This window comes from Pelophylax lessonae (genome assembly GCF_965119305.1).
Source record: "Pelophylax lessonae genome assembly, chromosome: 4".
Classification (NCBI taxonomy): Eukaryota; Metazoa; Chordata; class Amphibia; order Anura; family Ranidae; genus Pelophylax; species Pelophylax lessonae.
Genome location: NC_138771.1, coordinates 246,504,898 through 246,527,028, shown reverse-complemented (window position 1 = coordinate 246,527,028; position 22,131 = coordinate 246,504,898). Strand labels below are relative to the sequence as shown.

The following is a 22,131-nucleotide window of genomic DNA, read 5'->3' as shown; positions in this document are numbered from 1 at the left end:
TTGCTTTCAATGATAGTGTTAAATAGGACACATAGAGAGGGAGAATCTCCCTAACGGTGACACAAACAGCAGTAAAAACGTAATGGGTGTTTTAATCTATCTCAGTCTACTCTGTCCAAAACTAGAAAAAAAAAAGTTATGCCTTTAGTTGTGCTTCAAGCTTTGTATACAGCTAATGATTGCCTGGAAACTGAGAGTTCCATTTACTGGATGAAAATAAAAAAATAAATCATTCATGTGCAATATTTTATATTTAGTTGCCAAAAAAAAATACATATTTTTTCCATTTTTTGTTATATATAGGTCCATAAAATCTATAACAATCTATATCTATAATATATTATCATTAAAGAAATAAAAGAATTCCATGCAGGCGTGCATTTAGTTACTCAGATAGTATAAAAGATTTGAATTCTGCCCATTCTTGGAAAGCCCTTTTCATAGATCTCCGGTAGCTGGGTGAGCAATAAATAGTGGCCATTCACACTATAAGGCAATTTAGACTCACTGTGGATTTTATATGTCTCAAATAGAATAGATTTGTTTTCTACAGAACAAAATGTTGGTGTATTAGAAATTCAATATTCACAGCTGTTTTGCTTTTCTAACTGTAAGAAATGTAACCTGTGTATTACATATATTATTTCTTTTATGTTTTTTAGGTCCGCTCATCACTTACCACACTGTTATTTCCTGGAAGGCCATTCAGCATGATTAGGCATTTCCTGATTGCCTTTGTTCTCCTGGCTTTTAATAATACCCTTGTCATATTTGTGCCAACTATTAAGGATATATTTGGCTTCATTGGTATGTTATTCAGTCTGCTTTTTTTATTTTTAACAGTGAATCTAATATGTATACAATAGGTAAACTTGAGATTTTCAAGAGAAGCAGATTTGGGCTGGTTCCCCCATTAGGAAATATTCATCCTGCTATGAAATACAGTAATCATGTCCTGCAGCAAGGATAATGCTATTGCTGCTAACCCCAGATTATCATATTTTCTGTTAGCACATATTGTTTGGTGACAGATAAAATCCGATAGACACCAAACTCTTCCCCATTCCAACCTAAATAAAATAAAAATTTAGTTGAGTTGTTCCTTAACCACTTTTGGACCGGAAGGATTTGCCCTCTTAATGACCAGGCCATATTTTGCGATTCGGCACTGCGTTATTTTAACGAACAATTGCGCGGTCGGGCGTCGCTGTACCTAAATAAAATTGATGTCCTTTTTTTACCATAAATAGAGCTTTCTTTTGGTGGTATTTGATCACCTCTGCGATTTTTATTTTTTGCGCTATAAACAAAATAAAGAGCGACAATTCAGAAAAAAAAACAATACTTTTCACATTTTGCTATATGACATTCCCAAAAAAAAAATTTAAAAATCAAAATTTTTTTAACATATTAGGATCATTTGTTTTCTGATACATATTTTTGGTAAAAAAGAATCGCAATAAGCGTATTTTGATTGGTTTGCGCAAAAGTTATTGCGTCTACTAACTACGGGAAAGATTTATGTCATTTTTATTGTTTTTTGGTTTTTTTACTAGTAATGGCGGCGATCTGCATTTTTTTGCGGGACTGCGACATTGCGGCGGACAGATCGGACCCCTGACTGCCATTTTTGACCTTTTGGGGGGACCAGTGACATTACTACAGTAATCAGTGCCAAAAATATGCACTGTTACTGTAATAATGACGCTGGCAGGGAAGGGGTTAACAGTATAGGTGATCAAGGGGTTAATTGTGTACCTAGGGGCATGTTTCTAACTGTGGGGGGGGGGGCGTGGCTTGTGGAATGACCATAGAGACCTGTGATCCTATATAGAAGGATCACATGGGCTCTATGATCATTCCAGGGAGAAGAACGGTCAGCTGTGTTTACAACAGCTGACCGTTCTTCTCTCTCAGTGGGGAACGATCGCGGGTGTCAGGCGGCAATCGGAGCCGACTGCCCACTGCATCGGCTTCCCCGCTGAGCTCGCCCCCTAGCCTCCTGCGCGCAACTGACGTATAGCTACGGCGGTTTGCCCAGGAGCGGCTGCCTGCAGCAATAACACTGCGGAGGGCGGTCGTAAAGTGGTTAAAGCAGTATTAGACCTACAAACAAACATTTATTATATTGCAGCTTACCTATTCTTAAGAGCCGGTTCACACTGGGGCTGACAGGCCGCCGTAGGTCGCCTGCCATAGAGAAGCTGTGGACCCGTTCTAATAGGAGCGACACAAGTCGCCCCGACTTTGGGGCGACCCAGAGCGACCTGCATTGACTTCAATGTTATGAAGTTCGTGCCGGCCGCTCCGAGGTCGCCCCGGCAAGTCGGATCGCTCTAATGTGAACCGGCTCTAAATGCGATGGCTGTATTAATTTGCTTTTTTAGGCTTTCTTTCTTCTATTTTCATCTGGTAACCTAGCCACCAAATCTGTTTTTCACAGCACAAACTCTCCAGCAAAATGTATCAGTTTATATGACTGAGACAATGCATATACCGTTAGGGGTGATAGTTTTTATTTATTCATGCAAAACCTTTATCCCAAAAGGAAAAAAAAAACAGTTGCTGTAACAAAGTGTAAGCTGGAGTTTGGCTTCAAATTGTTATTGTACTCAAATTCATTTAGCACTCCCATTCCCCTGCCCCAAACTGACCATGCTGCTGTCTGCTGTGTCCTGTGCTCATTCCTCCAGAGTTGTGTCTCACAAATTCAGTTGGTATGTTACTGCCCAGATCACTAGGTGAAAAGAGGGGGGGGGGCCACATCTAATGATTGATAAGCTGCAATACATTTTTGGTTTAGTATCGCTTTAAAAAGGACCTGGCGGTTTAGTGGAATTGATTTACTAAAAGAGTAGAGAATTTGAACTTGACAAATGAAATGTTTACTGAGCTTAGTAGACAGCGTGAATCTGAGTTAAGCAAGGTGAATCTCTGCAAGCACATTTTCTTAATGTACCTTGCTTATTATTATGTATTCCAGGTGAGTATAGCTTTACCAAAAGCACCAAGCTAAGGAAACATTCTGTACTCATTAGTAAATCAAGCCAAAGGAAGAGAATTTAGAAACAGATGTGTTATCTATTCTGAGTGCAGTTTCAATCGATTCTTTAAATGAATGATGATAGAATGGCACCCAGCTAAAGCAACTGACTTGTACGAACAGCTGCCATGCTAGTATTTATGTTTATTGAAACATATTTTAGGGTTTCATCTTATAAAAGGCATATTAATCAGTAAAAATAATAATACAAATGTCTTATAATTGTAGGTGCATCTGCAGCAACAAATCTGATCTTCATTCTTCCGGCTGCATTCTATCTACGAATAGTGAAAAAGGAACCTTTTCGTTCCCCACAGAAAATTGGGGTAAGAGCATAACAATGTGATAAAGATAAATGTCTCTCATGTAAATTTCTGCAGGTCTAGTCCAAATTTACCTAGCATTCCATAAACTTAGTAACAGGAGACATTTCCCACACACAAATTAGAGGGTTGAATAACCCAAGGAGATTTTTTTTCAAATATGCCAAATGATAAGTTGGGTTGTGAAAGTGGACCATGGACATTTTTCATACATCATCTAAAACCCAGGAAAAATGTTTAGATGTGTCAGCACATCTTTGGGCCAATTTAAGTAAATTAAGGAAGGAGTCAGGGGTCATCATAAACATAATCATTAAGCAACAGTAAATTTATCTTGCCATTTTAATCCAACACTATCCACAAGACCAACTTTTCATAATTAACCATTTGCCGACTGCCGACAGTAATCCTACTGAGGCAGTGCAGCTCCCCTGGGTCCAGCGACGTAGAGCTATGTCTCTGTACTCCCAGTGGTCTCGGCGGCGCACGCGCGCCGCCGGAGGCTCGCTCCCGCTGTGTTTAGACACAGCAGGACTCGGGCGAGAGGCAATCGCCGCCTCCCTTCCCCGATCGTTGGGGAAAGCGTGAGAAGACCCGCCTGCTTATGTAAACAAAGCAGGCGGATCTTCTCAGTGACAGACAGGGAGAAATCACAGGATTCAGCTTTGCTGAACCTGCGATCTCTGTCTGTGTCACAGAACACCCCCCCCCCCACACACACACACACGTCAGTAAGCATGAGGCATACATTAACCCTTTGATCACCCATAGGGTTAACCCCTTCCCTGCCAGTGTCATTATTACAGTAACAGTGCATTTGTTTAGCACTGATTACTGTAGTAATGTCACTGGTTCCCCCAAAAGTGTCAAAAATGTCAGTTAGGGGTCCGATCTGTCCGCTGCAATGTTGCAGTCCCACAAAAAATCGCAGATCGCCGCCATTACTAGTAAAAAAAAACAATAAAAATTACATAAATCTTTCCCGTAGTTAGTAAACGCGATAACTTTTGCGCAAACCAATCAAAATAAGCTTATTGGGATTTTTATTACCAAAAATATGTAGCAGAAAACAAATTGGCCTAAAATGTTAAAAATTTTTGATTATACATTTTTTTTTGGGAATGTTATAGAGCAGAATGTGAAAAATATATACAGTGGGTACGGAAAGTATTCAGACCCCCTTAAATTTTTCACTCTTTGTTATATTGCAGCCATTTGCTAAAATCATTTAAGTTCATTCTTCTTCCACATGAATGTACACATAGCACCCCATACCGACAGAAAAACACAGAATTGTTGACATTGTTGCAGATTTATTAAAAAAGAAAAACTGAAATATCACATGGTCCTAAGTATTCAGACCCTTTGCTGTGACACTCATATATTTAACTCAGGTGCTTTCCATTTCTTCTGATCATCCTTGAGATGGTTCTACACCTTCATTTGAGTCCAGCTGTGTTTGATTATACTGATTGGACTTGATTAGGAAAGCCACACACCTGTCTATATAAGACCTTCCAGATCACAATGCATGTCAGAGCAAATGAGAATCATGAGGTCAAAGGAACTGCCTGAAGAGCTCAGAGACAGAATTGTGGCAAGGCACAGATCTGGCCAAGGTTACAAAAAGATTTCTGCTGCACTTAAGGTTCCTAAGAGCACAGTGGCGAAGAAGGGAGAAGAGCCTTGGTGAGAGAGGTAAAGAAGAACCCAAAGATCACTGTGGCTGAGCTCCAGAGATGCAGTCAGGAGATGGGAGAAAGATGTAGAAAGTCAACCATCACTGCAGCCCTCCACCAGTCGGGGCTTTATGGCAGAGTGGCCCGACGGAAGCCTCTCCTCAGTGTAAGACACATGAAAGCCCGCATGGAGTTTGCTAAAAAAAACACCTGAAGGACTCCAAGATGGTGAGAAATAAGATTCTCTGGTCTGATGAGACCAAAATAGAACTTTTTGGCCTTAATTCTAAGCGGTATGTGTGGAGAAAACCAGGCACTGCTCATCACCTGTCCAATACAGTCCCAACAGTGAAGCATGGTGGTGGCAGCATCATGCTGTGGGGGTGTTTTTCAGCTGCAGGGACAGGACAACTGGTTGCAATCGAGGGAAAGATGAATGCGGCCAAGTACAGGGATATCCTGGACAAAAACCTTCTCCAGAGTGCTCTGGACCTCAGACTGGGCCGAAGGTTTACCTCCCAACAAGACAATGACCCTAAGCACACAGCTAAAATAACGAAAGAGTGGCTTCACAACAACTCCGTGACTGTTCTTGAATGGCCCAGCCAGAGCCCTGACTTAAACCCAATTGAGCATCTCTGGAGAGACCTAAAAATGGCTGTCCACCAACGTTTACCATCCAACCTGACAGAACTGGAGAGGATCTGCAAGGAGGAATGGCAGAGGATCCCCAAATCCAGGTGTGAAAGACTTGTTGCATCTTTCCCAAAAAGACTCCTGGCTGTATTAGATCAAAAGGGGGCTTCTACTAAATACTGAGCAAAGGGTCTGAATACTTAGGACCATGTGATATTTCAGTTTTTCTTTTTTAATAAATCTGCAACAATGTCAACAATTCTGTGTTTTTCTGTCAGTATGGGGTGCTATGTGTACATTCATGAGGAAGAAGAATGAACTTAAATGATTTTAGCAAATGGCTGCAATATAACAAAGAGTGAAAAATTTAAGGGGGTCTGAATACTTTCCGTACCCACTGTATATTTTTTTTTCAAAATTGTCGCTCTTTTTTTGTTTATAGCACAAAAAAAAAAAAAAAAAAATTGCACAGGTGATCAAATACCACCAAAAGAAAGCTCTATTTGTGGGAAAAAAAGGACATCAATTTTATTTGGGTACAGCGTCGCACGACCGCGCAATTGTCCATTAAAGTAACGCAGTGCCAAATTGCAAAATAGGGCCTGGTCAGGAAGGGGGTCAAATCTTCCGGTCTTAAAGTGGTTAAACCAAACTTCTCTTCATAGTAAAAAAGACAATGGTTTATTTCAGATTTCATGTAAGTTGCACATAATGCACATTTTAGTTTTTTGTAAGTTTACATAATGTAAAAAACAGTAAGTGCTGTATCTTATTTACCCTAAAAAACACACGTGGAAACTATGAAAACCGCTATTTAATACATAAGCTATAATAAATTATACATTTTCTTTAAAATGATTGCAGAGCTCCAGGACTCCTGTGAGTTAGATTTTAAACCAGTTTAAAGTCACCTTTAGTAGTATATGTTTCACCCACCCACACATCTTGTGTCATTCATTTATAGGGTTTTGTGAATAAATGCACTACATGTCCCTACACTGCAGCAGAAAACTTGTAGATCCCAATGAACTGTGAGGGTGCTGGTGAGGGCTGTCAAAGTTCATTGATTCCTGCTCTTCAGGAACTGTATGGGCAGACAACTATACAAAGAGTCTGCAAGAGCCTGGCATAGCACCTGCGATCTGCTGATCGTGAGTGTAATGCTCTGCAGGCTCCTTTGAAAAAAAATAATAAATGGTCATTTTTGATTGATTATTTATTTTGCAAAAGTAAACTTATCCTTTAAAGGATTTCTCTGATGAAGTGAACCCTTGCCTATGTGCAGCCATCAATTAAGGAAGCTATGCAGCCCTTTTGTATAGTATATTAAAGCACATATATGTTTTACCTCTTCTGGCCACCAGAGGGAGTATTGATCTATTCATCACATTATGGTGTCACAGTGAATTTCACAGCTTTTACAGTACATTAATGACAGTGAAAGCTTAAAAACAAAAGGTAACATACTGTGATGTTTAGAATTTCTATGATTAACCATTTTCCCCCTTTCATGACCGGGCCATTTTTTGCTATTTAGCACTGTTAACTGCTACTTTAACTGGTATTTGCGTGGGTGTGCAACGCTGTACCCAAACAAGCTTTATACACTGCTCAAAAAGGACCACTTTGAAAACACATCAGATCTCAATGGGGAAAGGTATCATGCTGGATATTTATACAGATATGGACTGGGTAATGTGTTTTAGGAACGAAAGGATGCCAAATCATTTGAGGGATTGTCAACACAGAGCTCTGGGTTATGATTGTACACATCCGATTAGCAGGTTTCTAAACCACAAGCACGAGCCCTAAACCCAGGCAGTACATCACCTTGCCTGTGTGGGCCACCCATCCGCTATACTTTGTGGGTGGGCAGTTCACAAGTGGTTAAATATGATCAGGTGCCTTCCTAAACATTCCTTTAAAACCTATATTACAAAATCTTTTCCATAAACATCCTACTGCACAGCAGTTTGGTTTAGATGTTACTGTAAAATTATATCTTAAAATGTATGTTTAAAATGTATTATTTCCGATTTTACTGAACAAATGTGCTTGCCCTCACCCTTTTTTTTGTCCTATCTAGTTATCCATGTTAAAACAAGTTGTATTGCATTACACACCCTAAAAATGTACAGGCAGAATCTTAGAACAATGAATCATTCTTGTAGAAAAATTGGTGAATGTATTACAGCAATGTAATAAGTGATTCACAGCTGTAGAGGGTGCTGTTCCACACTGCATAATGTGGTTATTGAGCCCAAGCATAAACCCCAGTAATCTGAGCTAAGCCAGTAATAGTTTATCCTATTTTCACAAAAGGTGCAACAAATTATAGAAATATTCCAACATGTTGAAACAAATATACTATTAGACTGTTAAAACAGCAGAAAATTCTAGACTTGGAAGTAGAATTTCTCTTTCGCTCATCGACGGACACAGCGCTCCATAAATCATAACTGCTGGATTATTTTGCCTCCTCCAGGAGTAGTACTAGGCAGAACAAAAAACACCTGTCTACACCCATGGGCCATCCCCAGCTGGTATATAACCCCCCTCTCTGCTCTAGGTAATCAGTTTTATTCTGTCTAGTCAGGAGTAAGGACTTAGGCTCCTGGCTGGGATCTCTGGTCCTAGCAATTTATTTCTTTCTCCTTCCTTACATCTTTGTTTTTTTCTCTCGGGAGATCTACAATCAACTGCCTGACTGGGCAACGGGCTGGTTAATGTAGATCCAGTGGTCCCCCCCAGCCCACCCAGCGAGCGCGTGAAGACCACAGCTACGCGCTAGGTCGGCCGCAACATAGCCTCACCGACAGAGGCTGGCTCGCCAGTTAAACATCTTGCAGGGTCGCATATGAACGGGCTTGGGTCTGAGTCGCAGCGGTCCCTTAGCCGACAGCTCCCCTACTTCGGTGGTGAGGATTCTGTCTGGAGCATTACCAGCAGCATGGAAGGGTAAATACAGCCCCCCCCCCTCCCCTTTTGGCGTTTTTTTGGGTAACCTCCAGAGACAGTCAGACCTGCCTGCAGGTTCCCTCCTCTCATCCTTAAAATCCCTCAGTGAGCTAGGCTTCCCCCACTCCCTTTCCCCCCTATCTGGACCTGAAGTCTGGTAGGGGTGCAGCAGAGACCCCTGGGGTATCCCTTGCTATCCCCACTTTGTAAGGGTCCTGGGATAGTGTGTCCTGCCCGGGTAGTCTGGAGGGGTCCCAGTGTAAGAGAACCCTAGGTGCATGCCCCGCTGTTTACAGTGTGGGTATAGTGCAGGGGGGTCCCAGTGCAGAGACTGGTACAGAGTGCACAGCGGAGTCACCCCTAATGTGTATCCTACCTTCAGAAGGGGGTCCCCTTGCAGAGGGTGCAGCATTGCAGAGGACACAGGGAAGATTTTCACAGGGCCATTTTCCCTTAGTCTGGCTGGTCTCTGGCTGGCAACCATGTTTGTGTAGCCCGATTATGTCACAGGTGCCATTTTAGTCCTTACGCTGGAGACGACCTAAGCCTTGTGGGGATGCTGAAGCTCCTCCTCTTCCTCTTCTTCCTCAGTTTCCTTTTCCTGGGCCTGGGACTTATGAACAGGGAGGGTGTCCATGATGATGCTGGATTCAAATTCTTGGCGCTCCTCCATTCGGTAGGGTAAGTCCTTGGGGTTCTCTGTTATCTCTCTCTCTACTAATAGGTACCCTGTGCCTTGAGGGGATACTTTAGTGGTGCCAAAATATAATTTTGTACTGCAAGGTCTTTCCTTATGGAGCCTCAGGGTCACATCTCCCCACTGACCCCCTCATGGAGGTTTCAGGTCTCTTTGAACCCCAGCTAACCATGGTTGCAGTCCTTAGTGTCCCGGGTGGAAGTGGCATGTGGGCAAAGACCCAGGAGGAAGCATCCCCCGCCTTCCCCTGCTCAGTCTGTCCCATCTGATTCTGGGCCTGATGCCTCTGTGGATGCGGCCTGTCAAGGGGGACTTAATATCACATCCACAGATCCATCCGATAGTGAGGATGATTCCTACATGGTCGCAGCAGCAAATGAAAAAGCACTGGTAGACGCGCTTATCACTGCAGTGTGTGTGAGACTTTATAAATGGAGGATGCCGCTGATGTAGTCATTGATGTGGCTGTGTCGTTTGGTATGCACAAGTCGCATTGTACTCCAAAGGTGTTTCCATATGTGCCTTATTTTGAGAGGTTTTCCTGTAAGGAATGTGAACAATCAAAATTACCCTTTGTGGTGCCCAAACATTTTGCTGTACGTTAACCTTTTGAGAAGTCACCTTTAAAAAAAAGTAGACTAGTTCACCAGTGACCCGGCTAACAGGAAAGCAGAGGCTGTGGCATGCAGCATGTTTACTATGGCTGGTTTGGCATTGCAGCCAGTCTTTGCTTCAGCCCTGGTCTCTCAGACCCTAACTGAATGAGCCAAGCTTTTGCGCCAGGGCCTGGGGAGTGAGCAGGTCCCCGCTGCTTATGTTGATTTAGCAGACCAGTTGGTCCATGGGCTACAATTTATTTGTGATGCAGCTTTGGATACCGCTCCTGTGCTGTCCAAAGGTTCTGTTTCAGAGGTTGTAATTAGGTGCGTGCTGTGGCTTAGGAATTGGTCCGCAGAACAAGCCTCCAAGAAAGTTCTCATTAATCTGCCTTTTCAAGGCTATCGCCTGTTTGGGGCTACCCTAGATGACATCATTAAGGGTATCATGGGGGGGGGAGAGTACCTTCCTGCCACAGTCAAGGAAAGGGAAGGAGCCTCGTCACAGACGGGTGCCCTCCTTCTCAGCCCTGGGAAGGAGAATAAGGGAAATAGATCTTTTAAATCTTCCCGGGGAGGTTCCAAGCAACCTTGGTCTGGTAAGCCTAGAGCCAACTTCTCCGGACCAGCAGGCAAGACTCCTTCAGCATGAAGGTCTGCTGAAATGTTTCTTTTGGGGATACCCAGAAAGGGGGACCAAGATGGTTCTTTTCGGGTTTTTTAGGCCCTGAGTCTCCTTGTGCATATTTAATTCCTGCAAAGGCTCAGGTGATGTCCGAACTACCTAAGGTCCCCCCTATCCCTGTCCAGGGAATAGAATTACCGAGGTCTGATTTTAATTCTGACCAGGGTGGTCCTTCCTCTGAACAAATTTCAGGAAACACGGGCCGTGATTGACCGGCTGCTGTCATACAGATAGTTCTCTCCCCAGAAACCATCATTTAAAAATATTCGGGAGATTCCCTTGTCTACGTTATCCCAGAAGGGGACATTCTTAGTGGCTATTACCTCGGCCCGCAGGGTATTAGAATTAGCGGGATTATCCTGTCGCATGTCCCTATTTGGTGATCCATAGGGATAAAGTGGTTTTCGTCCCTGTCCATCATTCCTGCCCAAAGTTGTCTTTGACTTCCATTTGAATGACGACATTGTGTTGCCTTCCTTGTGTCCCAAGCCGGCTCATCCCAAGGAATTTGCTTTGCATACCTTGGATGTGGTTCATGCGATTCGGGTCTATCTTGCAGCTACTGAGTCCTTTCGGAGGTCGGACTTGCTTTTTGTGGTTACAGGCGGACCAAGGAAAGGGCTGTCTGCTTCTTCAGCTACCATCTCCAAATGGATCAGACAGATGGTGACTCAGGCCCAGTGGCGTAGCGTGGGTTGTCAGCACCCGGGGCAAGACAAATAATTTGCGCCCCCTAACCCGCGGGATTTTAGCACTCGAGTCTCTTCCACTAGATTAGTTAAAGAAACCCTTACCCCCTAAGCACATGTATTGTTTGTTATGAAAATACTGATGTAATTAGACCCCGTTCACACTGGGGCGATGCTACTTGCCGGGGCGCCTCGGAGCGGCCGGCACGGACTTCATAACATTGAAGTCAATGCAGGTCGCTCCGTGTCGCCCCAAAGAAGCTCCGGACCCTTTTTCTAAGTCGGAGCGACTTGTGTCGCTCCTATTAGAACGGGTCCACAGCTTCTCTATGGCAGGCGACCTGTCAGGCGACCAAGTCGCCTGACAGGTCGCCCCAGTGTGAACGGGGTCTAAGTGGTATTAAAACATTTTTAATTAAATAAACAATTATCAATGTATACCATAGATCCCATTTAGAGCAGGGTCCCCATAGATCCCCCTTTAGAGCAGGGTCCTTATAGATCCCCCTTTACAGCAGGGTCCCCAAAGATCCTACTTTAGAGCAGGGTCCCCCATAGATCCCCCTATAGAGCAGGCCAGGGTCCCCATAGATCCCCTTTAGAGCAGGGTCTCCCATAGAACCTCCTTTAGAGAAGGGTCCCCATAGATCACCTTTTAGAGCAGGGTCCCCATATAATCTATGGGGACATTTCTCTAAAGTGGGGAATCTATGGGCACCCTGCTCTAAAGGGGGATCTATGGGGACCCTGGCCTGCTCTAAAGGAGATCTATGGGGACCCTGGCCTCCTCTAAAGGGGATCTATGGGGATCCTGCTCTAAAGGGGAATCTATGGGGACCCTGGCCTCCTCTAAAGGGGATCTATGTGGATCCTGCTCTAAAGGGGGATCTATGGGGACCCTGGCCTGCTCTAAAGGGGATCTATGGGGACGCTGGCCTCCTCTAAAGGGGATCTATGGGGATCCTGCTCTAAAGGGGGATCTATGGGGACCCTGGCCTGCTCTAAAGGGGATCTATGGGGATCCTGCTCTAAAGTGGGATGTATGGGGACCCTGGCCTGCTCTAAAGGGGATCTATGGTGATCCTGCTCTAAAGGGGGGATCTATGGCATAGATCCCCTTTAGAGCAGGGTCCCTATAGATCCCCCTTTGGAGCAGGCCAGGGCAGGTCCCCCATATAGATCTCCCCCCTTACAGCAGGCCAGGGTGAGGTGAGGTCCGGACCCTGGCCTGCTGTAGGGGGGGATCTATATGGGGGATCCCAGAGTGACCCAACTTCACCCTGGTCTGCTGTAAGGGGGATCTATATGGGGGATCATGTCCCCCATATAGATCCCCCTTACAGCAGGCCAAGGTGAGGTGAGGTCCCATCCCCCATTTAGATCTCCCCCCCTTACAGCAGGCCAGGTTCCCCATAGATCCCCTCTGAGGATCCTCTATGAGTAGCGCTACATAATCATATGGCTCCAAAATAAACTCTTCTGTGCCTTTTATGTCCACGTCCACCACATATAGTTCATACTATTCAGTGTTCTTCTCACACACTCAGTCAGTCTCAGTCAGTCACTACTAGCACAGGCACAGCCAGCCAGCCCAGTACTACTCCAGTCCAGTCCTGAGTCCTGACTCCTACCTTTTTTTTCACCTGTCCCGGACCCAATCACAGCAGGCTAGGTTTTCTCCTCTCCTCCTAGGTTTTCCTCGTCCTGCAGCACCGTCTAACGTCGGCTCTCTCCTCTCTGGCCTCTCACCTGCCACCGCTGCCGGCTTCATCTGCTTCTGCCTGGCCTGGTGGTTCTCTCCTCTCCCGTCCCGTGCTCAGTGCTGCACTGGGCGGCCGCTGCACCTTAGTCCCTCCCCCTCCCAGATAAGCCAGGCATGCAGGGACTGTCTCAACAAACCCCCCCCCCTCCACAGTGGGCGGATCGGGAGCCGAGCTGCGCACAGCCAGTGAGAGTGAGTGAGTGAGCCAGCCTGGCCAGGGGCAGAGAGCTGCGAGTGTGAGCGGGCGGCGGCAGCAGCCTATGACAGAGTGTGAGACTGTGAGTCAGAGGCGTAACTAGAACTTTCAGGGCCCAGGTGCAAGAAATCATGAAGGCCCCCCCCCCCCAAAAAAAAACATGATTTTTACACTTTTTATTTTCACATTCTGCTATATAACATCCCCCCCAAAAAAAAAAATTAAAAATCTAATTTTTCATCATTTTATGCCAATTTCTATTCTGCTACATATTTGTGTTTGAAAAAAAAAAATCGCACTAAGCGTATTTTAATTGGTTTGTGCAAAAGTTATTGCATCTACAAACTAGGGGAAAGATTTATGTATTTTTTTTTTTTACTAGTAATGGCGGCGATCTGCACTTTTTAGTGAGACTGTGACATTGTGGCGGACAGATCGGACCCCTGACTGACATTTTTGACACTTTTTGGGGGGACCAGTGTCATTACTACAGTAATCAGTGCTGAAAGTATGCACTGTTACTGTAATAATGACACTGGCAGGGAAGGGGATAACAGAGGGGTGATCAAGGGGTTAAATGTAAGCCTAGGGGAGTGTTTCTATCTGTGGGGGAGGGGCTTGTGAAATGATCATAGAGACCTGTGATTCTATATAGAAGGATCACAGGCGCTCTGTGATCATTTCAGGGAGAAGAACGGTCAGCTGTGTTTACAACATCCGACGTCCTTCTCTCTCAGCGGGGACCTATCACGGGTGGTCAGCGGCAATCACGGCTGCAGGCCCCCGTGAATTGGCATCCCCGCTCGCCCCTAGCACCAGGCGAGTGACTGACGTAGTATTACGTCGGTTTGCGCAGGAGGGGCTGCCTGCCACAGTAAAACTGCGGTGGGCGGTCCTTAAGTGGTTAATGTTATGTTATGTTTGATTTTCCACCTCAGGATCGGTAAAATATGACCTGGGGAATGGGACCAGTAATAGTGGCGGCGATGGTGGGGAGGGGGTGGGATCAGTGGCAGCGATGGGGAGGGGGGGATCAGTGATGGTGGTGAGGGGATCAGTGATGGTGGTGAGGGGATCAGTGATGGTGGTGAGGGGGGGATCAGTGATGGTGGGATCAGTGATGGTGGTGAGGGGGGGATCAGTGATGGTGGGATCAGTGATGGTGGGGGGATCAGTGATGGTGGGATCAGTGATGGTGGTGAGGGGGGGATCAGTGATGGTGGTGAGGGGGGGATCAGTGATGGTGGTGAGGGGGGGATCGGTGATGGTGGTGAGAGGGGGGATCAGTGATGGTGCTGAGGGGATCAGTGATGGTGCTGAGGGGATCAGTGATGGTGGTGAGGGGATCAGTGATGGTGCTGAGGGGATCAGTGATGGTGCTGAGGGGATCAGTGATGGTGGTGAGGGGATCAGTGATGGTGCTGAGGGGATCAGTGATGGTGCTGAGGGGATCAGTGATGGTGCTGAGGGGATCAGTGATGGTGCTGAGGGGATCAGTGATGGTGGTGAGGGGATCAGTGATGGTGCTGAGGGGATCAGTGATGGTGCTGAGGGGGGGATCAGTGATGGTGGTGAGGGGGGGATCAGTGATGGTGGGATCAGTGATGGTGGGGGGATCAGTGATGGTGGGATCAGTGATGGTGGTGAGGGGGGGATCAGTGATGGTGGTGAGGGGGGGATCAGTGGCGGCAATGGTGGGGAGGGGGGGATCAGTGATGGTGGTGAGGGGGGGATCGGTGATGGTGGTGAGGGGGCAATTGGTGATGGTGGTGAGGGGGGGGGACCAGTGATGGTGGTGAGGGGGGGGGGGAATAGTGGTTAAGGAGGGGTGGGATTAGTGGTGGTGCCAACCTCCCCCACCTCTGCCTCTTACTGATCCCATCTCCACCCATCCCCTCCCCACACCAAGTATCTCTGTTGTAGAAGTGATGGGGGGGAATGGGATAGGGATGAAATCTGTAGTGTGGGATCAGTAAGAGGCAGCAATGGTGGTGGTTGAGATCAGTGGTGGAGGTTAGAAATTTGTCACTGACACTTACATGTCCTTCAGTCGATTCAACTCATTCACTGGTCACGAAAAGTGCCTCCACAGTCCAGGGATCAGGGATGCATGTTGTGAATCACATGTGGAGGAGAGATCCACCCCCTTCTGGACGGCTGACTCTCCAGTGCCTGTGAAACTCCGCCTCTCTACTCCCTGCTCTCTACATGGATTGGCTGGCTGGCTCTCTCATTCATCACAGTAAGAGCTCAGCTCAGCCTCCTCCTGACAGCCCGGCCACAGCATTCCTACCCCCCCCCCCCCCGCGCGCGGCACAACTATATGACAGACTGATTCTGAGGAGGGAGGGAGGCTCTCACTCGCACATCCAGAACTGGCAGGTGCCGGCGGGCCCCCCACGGTAGAAGAGCGGAGGCCGGCGGGCCCCCCCACAGTGGCGGAACTCCAGGGCCCGGTCGCAAGCGCGACCGCTGCGACTCTGATAGTTCCGCTACTGCTGTGAGTGACAACTGAACTTCATGTGCGGAGCGGATGCGCCCCCCCCAGATGTTGCGCCCGGTGCGGCCGGCCCCCCCTGCACCCCCCACGCTACGCCACTGCTCAGGCCTATTCAATTAAAGGTCAGGTTCCTCCTTTCCCTGTCACATCGCATTCTACTCGAGCACTGAGTACATCGCAAGTTTTCAAGGTGGCCACTTGGTCGTCGGTGCATACCTTCACAAATTTCTATAAGGTAGGTACTTTGGCATCTGCGGATGCTTCTTTTGGCTGCAAAGTTTGCATGCTGCTGTTTAAGAGGGGCTGTTCCCTCTTAAGGGGTGTTTTTCTTTAAACTTTTATTTTTTAGACGGGGCTCCTGTGACCTGGTAAAGGCTCCTGTGTCCTGTTTAAGGGCACCTGTGTTTAGCCTTGGGTTACTTTCCCCACCCCTCATTTTCCTTTTGGCACTGCTTTTGGACGTCCCACTAGTTATGATTTATGGAGCGCTGTGTCCGCCGATGACCAAAAAAAAATGTGATTTTTGTACTCACTGTAAAATTCAATTTTTCTGAGTTCATCGACGGACACAGCACCCCCCCCCCCCCCCCTCTGTGCAGTTCTGATACTTCTAATACTGAGCAGAGAGGGGGGTTATATACCAAGCTGAGGATGGCCCATGGGCGTAGCCAGGTGTTTTTTTGTTTTAGTCCTACTCCTGGAGGAGGCAATATAACCCAGTAGTTATGATTTATGGAGTGCAGTGTCCATTGATGAACTCAGAGAAATGGATTTTACTGTAAGTACAAAAATCCAATTTTTCATTATAGGTGCTATTGCATCTTTTGCTATAACAGACAAAATATCTGTCCACATATGGCCAGCATAAAATAGGCAAAAAATGTAACTTGTAATTAAAACACACATATACTCGAATGTCAATAGCACTAGAGTAAATTAAATAATCATTACCTGGAAAAAACTCCTGCGAACTGGCCCCCGTTCTGCCCACATAGCCAAATGCATGACGTGACACTAAATGCTGGTTTAAAAAAAATATATTCAAATATGTATTCTTAACTAAAAAAAAGGTCCCCGTTATTGCTGTAAGTCTACTCCAAATCTGCAATTCCCTTCTTCTTTTTTGCTGCTATGATCCAACTTCCTGTTAGAGGATGGTTATCTTCATTCTCCATGGTCTCAATGTATGTAGGAACATAGCCACCCTTTCCTGATTGCTCCCTAAATGGAATAGGGACTAGGGGATGTGTAGTTTGCATAGTGCAATGCAGATACATCTACAACTAATCTGCACTGCTCATGCCAAACAAATTAAAGTGACAAGAAAGGAGAGGACTGGGGCATAACAATGCTGCAGAAAAGAGCAGTAAGAACCCATGTAGTGGATGTGTATAGATTATTTACCAATGTGTTTACCATTATTAAAAAAAAAAAAAAAGTATTTCGCTAAGTGTAATTTAAGCTTTGGGGAGCCTGACCCCCGGAGCAGAGATAACATGGCTGTGTGAACAGCACTGGAAGGGGCCTGGAAGATCAACTTACCTAGGAAAAGTATTTCAACTCATGTATTACTCATTTTTCACCACCCCAACAAGATTGTTAGAAAGCTTTATGTTAATATTCTAAAAATCTATTTTGTGTACAACTGGATGTTCAGTAATCAATTTCAATGTTTTTCTTTTTCCATGCAGGCCCTTGTATTCCTTATTGTTGGAGTCATATTTATGATTGGAAGCATGACACTTATTATATCTGATTGGATCCATAACCCACTTTCCTCCAAGCAGCATTAACCCTGCCTGTGCCTTAACACAAGAGTGAATCTCTATAAGACAGTTTTTCTAAATGAGTCCAAAGACTGTTGTTGGCACCAACAAATGTGATATCGAACATTTTTTAGGGTTGATTATTTATGCATTCTACATGCACATGTTAATGTTTCTAGAACTACTGAAATTAAGTACATGGAAAAAGTGATACAATTATGGATGAGCTGCTGCAAAAAGGATCAAGGGAGGCTACTGGAGAATGGATTATGCCAGAACTCCATTTTTGCAACCACTGCTCATGTCTGTAGTGGAGACGGATTCTGAAAAATGTGCATCTTGAAAAGTAAACATACTTGGACTTGTTTCCTTCATACTGAAAGCATTTGGTGGATTCCTTATCTCTGGATTGTAAATATAAATTCATACCCAATAGTGAAAGCCCAGCTTCAAAATATGTCCTTCTTTTGAATAGAGTGATTAGGGAATTGCTTTAGTTGAGTTTTTTATTATCATGTGTGTTCCTATTGAGTAGAGTTCCCTTCACTTCCTGTCAAGCCAACAAAAATCTCCCCAGTGGGGATTCATATTAAAACAAAACTACATTTTTTTTTAAGGGACTTAGAACTTCTGAGTGTTTTATTGCCACCCTAGCCCCTATTCTGGTGACAATTGCACCCCACCCCCATTTTTTTAATCTCTTCAATGGGGTCACAGACAGAAGGCTTTTCAGAATTGTTAAGTTTTCCCCACTGTATCAATATTAAAAAAAAGTTGTCTAGATTTTGGCTTTAAAGTCCTTCAAAACCTCTGTTTTGAAGATATCATCATAGCCATAAGTAGCGTAGGGTTTTATTCACTGTTGAATTTAAATTTTCTCATCTTATCTCTGGCATTTTGCTCCTAATTTGTATGAATAGTTGAACCATTGTACAGATTTTTTATATATAGTCCAGTCCTGAGAATCTGGATTTATAAGCCAGTCTTAATTTATAGTAAACATGAGGAAATGTAGGGTGCCCTGATGTATAGGAATTTGGTGTGGATCAGAAGCTATGCATGTTAGTACTCCGACCTTTAAATGTAATAGAGAAGAGGAAAGAAACTGCTGCACTTAGACACATATGGTAAATGTTCCTGGGCATAAATTTTTCGTGCAGTGTACTTGAGTTTCTGATTAGCTGATATTTAATGGGTGGCCTCATCTGAAGTGGTGAACTAAAAAAACCCCCGCAACACCTAGATTATAGGACATAACATGCAAATAGTCATGCCATAACCAGACCATAAATTTGTCAGATACGGTCATTGTATAATTTTATCTACTCAGTTAGTTCATATCTAATATCTTAAAGCGGAGTTCCACCCAACAGTGGAACTTCTGCTCTTTGTTTCCCCCCCCCCCCCTCCGGTGCCACATTTGGCACCTCTCAGGGGGAGGGGGGAACAGGTACCTGTTTTTGACAGGTACCCTACCCCACTTCAGGGATATGGCACCGCAGCGTCGTCCCTCAGAAGTTCGGCCCCCTCCTCCCTCATCCACCGCCGAGCCAATAGGAATACGCAGCGCGCTTCGCGCATGCGCAGTAGGGATTCGCCCGTGAAGCCGCAAGGCTTCACTGCCGGGTTCCCTTACCAGCAATAGCGGCGGCAGCACCCGACAGCCGATGGAAACATCAGCTGCGGTGCCGACATCGCTGGACTCCATGACAGGTAAGTGTCCTGATATTTAAAGTCAGCAGCTACAGTATGTGTAGCTGCTGACTTTTAATTTTTGGAGGGGGAGGCGGGACTCCGCTTTAAGCAACGATCCGCTGGACGGATAGAAAATAGGGTTTCCATCCATCCAGATTTGACGGATCGGATGTCAGCGGACATGTCTCCACTGACATCCGAAGCCCCATAGAGATGCATGGGGTGACCGGTCAGATCCGCCAAAAAAACTGACAGGCGGATCTGAATGGTCCGCCTGTGTGAAAGGGGCCTAAGGCCCCTTTCACACTTATGGTTCGTTCAGTTCGCCCCCGTTCACACTGGGGCGACCTGTCAGGCGACCTGGTCGCCTGACAGGTCGCCGTAGGTCGCCTTCCATAGAGAAGCTGCGGACCCGTTCTAATAGGAGCGACACAAGTCGCTCCGACTTAGAAAAAGGGTCCGGAGCTTCTTTGGGGCGACCTGGAGCGACCTGCATAGACTTCAATGTTATGAAGTCCGTGCCGGCCGCTCCGAGGTCGCGAGGCGAGCAGCGCGCCGCGACCCATGAGGTCGCCCGGCAAAGTAGCGTCGCCCCAGTGTGAACGGGGCCTCAATCAGTTCAGTCACGTCAAAATGTATGAGTTTTTAATCAGTTTTTCATCCATTTTTTCATCCATATTTCATCTGTTTTTTATCAATTTTTCGTCCATTTTTTCATCCGGTTTTCATCTGTTTTTCATCCGTTTTTTTTTTCATCCTCTACCAATGCAAAAATGGATGAAAAAACGGACCGTTTGTCCATTTACATCCGTTTTTTGTCCGATCTATTTTTTTGACGGATGAAAAATAGGGAATTCATCCGTTCCAAAAAACGGACATTGACGGAAGCGGATGAAAACGGATGTTAACGGATGATCATCCGTTGTCATCCGTTTTTCCATAGGGATGCATTGATGTCCGTTGGATGAAAAACTGACAAACAAACCTATGTGTGAAAGGGGCCTTAAAGAAGTATGATTTTTCCCCAATCAAGTCATGACTGAGCTAAATCTATCGTTGTTTCCCTACAACATTTTTATGTATATTTTGAAGTCTGGGGAATTTGTGCCCTTGTGGACATCAGTGATAGATTAATTAAAAACTATTATTTTCTGTTATCCTTTATTTAAAAACAATCCCCTGAATATTAAAATGTTGGTCTGCTAAATTGTTTGTTGGTTAAAGTTTATGCATTGCCAACACTTTTTACTTTTGGATGGAGTAGGGAAGGGTTCATTTTTGCTGTTGTTGTGCTGGAGAACATTCCCTTTGCTTCCTGTGTCTGAAGACACAACATTTGACAACTGTTAAACTGTATATTGTAAACTGTAAACTTTTGGATTTCTCACTTTATGTCTCTGCGACAATGGTCACCAGAACAAATACAGATGATGAAACTTGGTGGGAACACAGACAAAAACAAAAACTTCCCTACTCCAAACTGTTCCTTCTATTCAAAACTAAAAAGCAGATTTGGCTATGCATACAGTAGAACAACAGACACACTCTGCTCTTCGAAACTGCATCAGACACTTTACAATATGCTTGAAAAACAAGATGCTAATTTATTTTCTTATATGCCCATAAGGTAATAACTAGAGTATAAAATACACCTTTATTTTTATAGCAATCAAATTAGAAATGCATAGAGTATACGGCCATTATGTTACTTCTGTCCTATTTTTCCCAAAGCAAGCCATTTATCAATTTTCTGTAGTACAGTATATATCCAAAGATACTCCATAATACTTCTATTTACCTAGGATTAATACATGTGGTGCTGAGTTACTTATAACAGCATGCCTTATTTTTAGGGCCTCATATAGGCTGTTATCAGCATTTTTTTGGCAGGGGCGTTTTCTGGTTGGAGAAAAAACCTCAGAACTAGTGAGTTTTGAGAGGAGTTTTTCAGGTGTAAAAATGCTCAAACTAATAAAAGCTGAAAAATGCTGAAAAACACCAAAAATCGCAGAGAAACGTGGCTATTCGGCGTTTATCAACGTTTTTGAGCCATAAGCTTTTGTGGGAGTATAGTTTTGCTAAAAAAAAGCTTAAAAAACACTACAGCTGAAAAAAGCTAAAAAATGCAGAAAACGCACTGCAAAAAAGCTGAAAAACTCCTTCTACAACTATGGCTTTCTATTGGCTTTTTGATAATGTCTAGTGTGCACGAGGCCTAAAAGTGCCTGGAAGATTAATTTTCTGTAGGTCTGTCCCAAACAGCCACATACTGTATATCCCTCCCTCCAATTTTTTGCTGCGCAAGTTTGAAGAGAGAAAGCATATGTTTGGGGCAGCGTTGGCCATTTTTAATTCAGGCAGAGACCATTTATATTTGAACAATACCCATTTACCATATTATTGTGTCTTCCACAATGACCCTAAGTAGTGTATGGGTAGCACTTAGGATCTGGATAGCTTGTATTATTGACTGATAATGCCTGTGTAGTAATTATGTTCAGTGCAGGAAACTGGGTTATAAAAGGTATATAAATATATATGTATATAGTATGCTATTTCTATTCAAATCTTAGTGTTATTCTGAGAGAATAGTATATGTGTGTGTTGTATAATTTTTAGTTGTGGTACACTGAAATGTGTTTTCTAGTATTCCTGGTACATGTGGTACATTGAACCATGCTTTCTAAATTATGTGATTTGTGGGCTTTTTTATGACTTTAGAGCCACCCAGGGCACTGTATTTATAAATCATCCCCACTGGGTCTGAGAAACTCAGCTTGGCAACTGGCATAGAAGATATAGAAAGTGAACCTTAGCTAGCCTGTCATGGTCTACATTGCAAAATTAAAACTAGGACCTCATAACATCACCCTAAGGCCTCTTGCACAGGATACTCCTGTTTGAGC

General features: G+C 44.7%; 1 protein-coding gene across 1 annotated transcript in view; it reads left to right on the top strand.

Annotated features, from left to right (window-relative positions):
- Nucleotides 1-17,897, top strand: part of SLC38A4 (solute carrier family 38 member 4) — a 109,551-nt gene extending 91,654 nt beyond the window's left edge. The window contains exons 14-16 of the mRNA XM_082254377.1: nt 663-807; nt 3,272-3,369; nt 17,456-17,897. Coding sequence (XP_082110503.1) covers nt 663-807; nt 3,272-3,369; nt 17,456-17,557 — 345 coding nt within the window. The 3' untranslated portion in view covers nt 17,558-17,897. The remainder of the gene's footprint in view (nt 1-662; nt 808-3,271; nt 3,370-17,455) is intronic.
- Nucleotides 17,898-22,131: the final 4,234 nt, after the last annotated feature.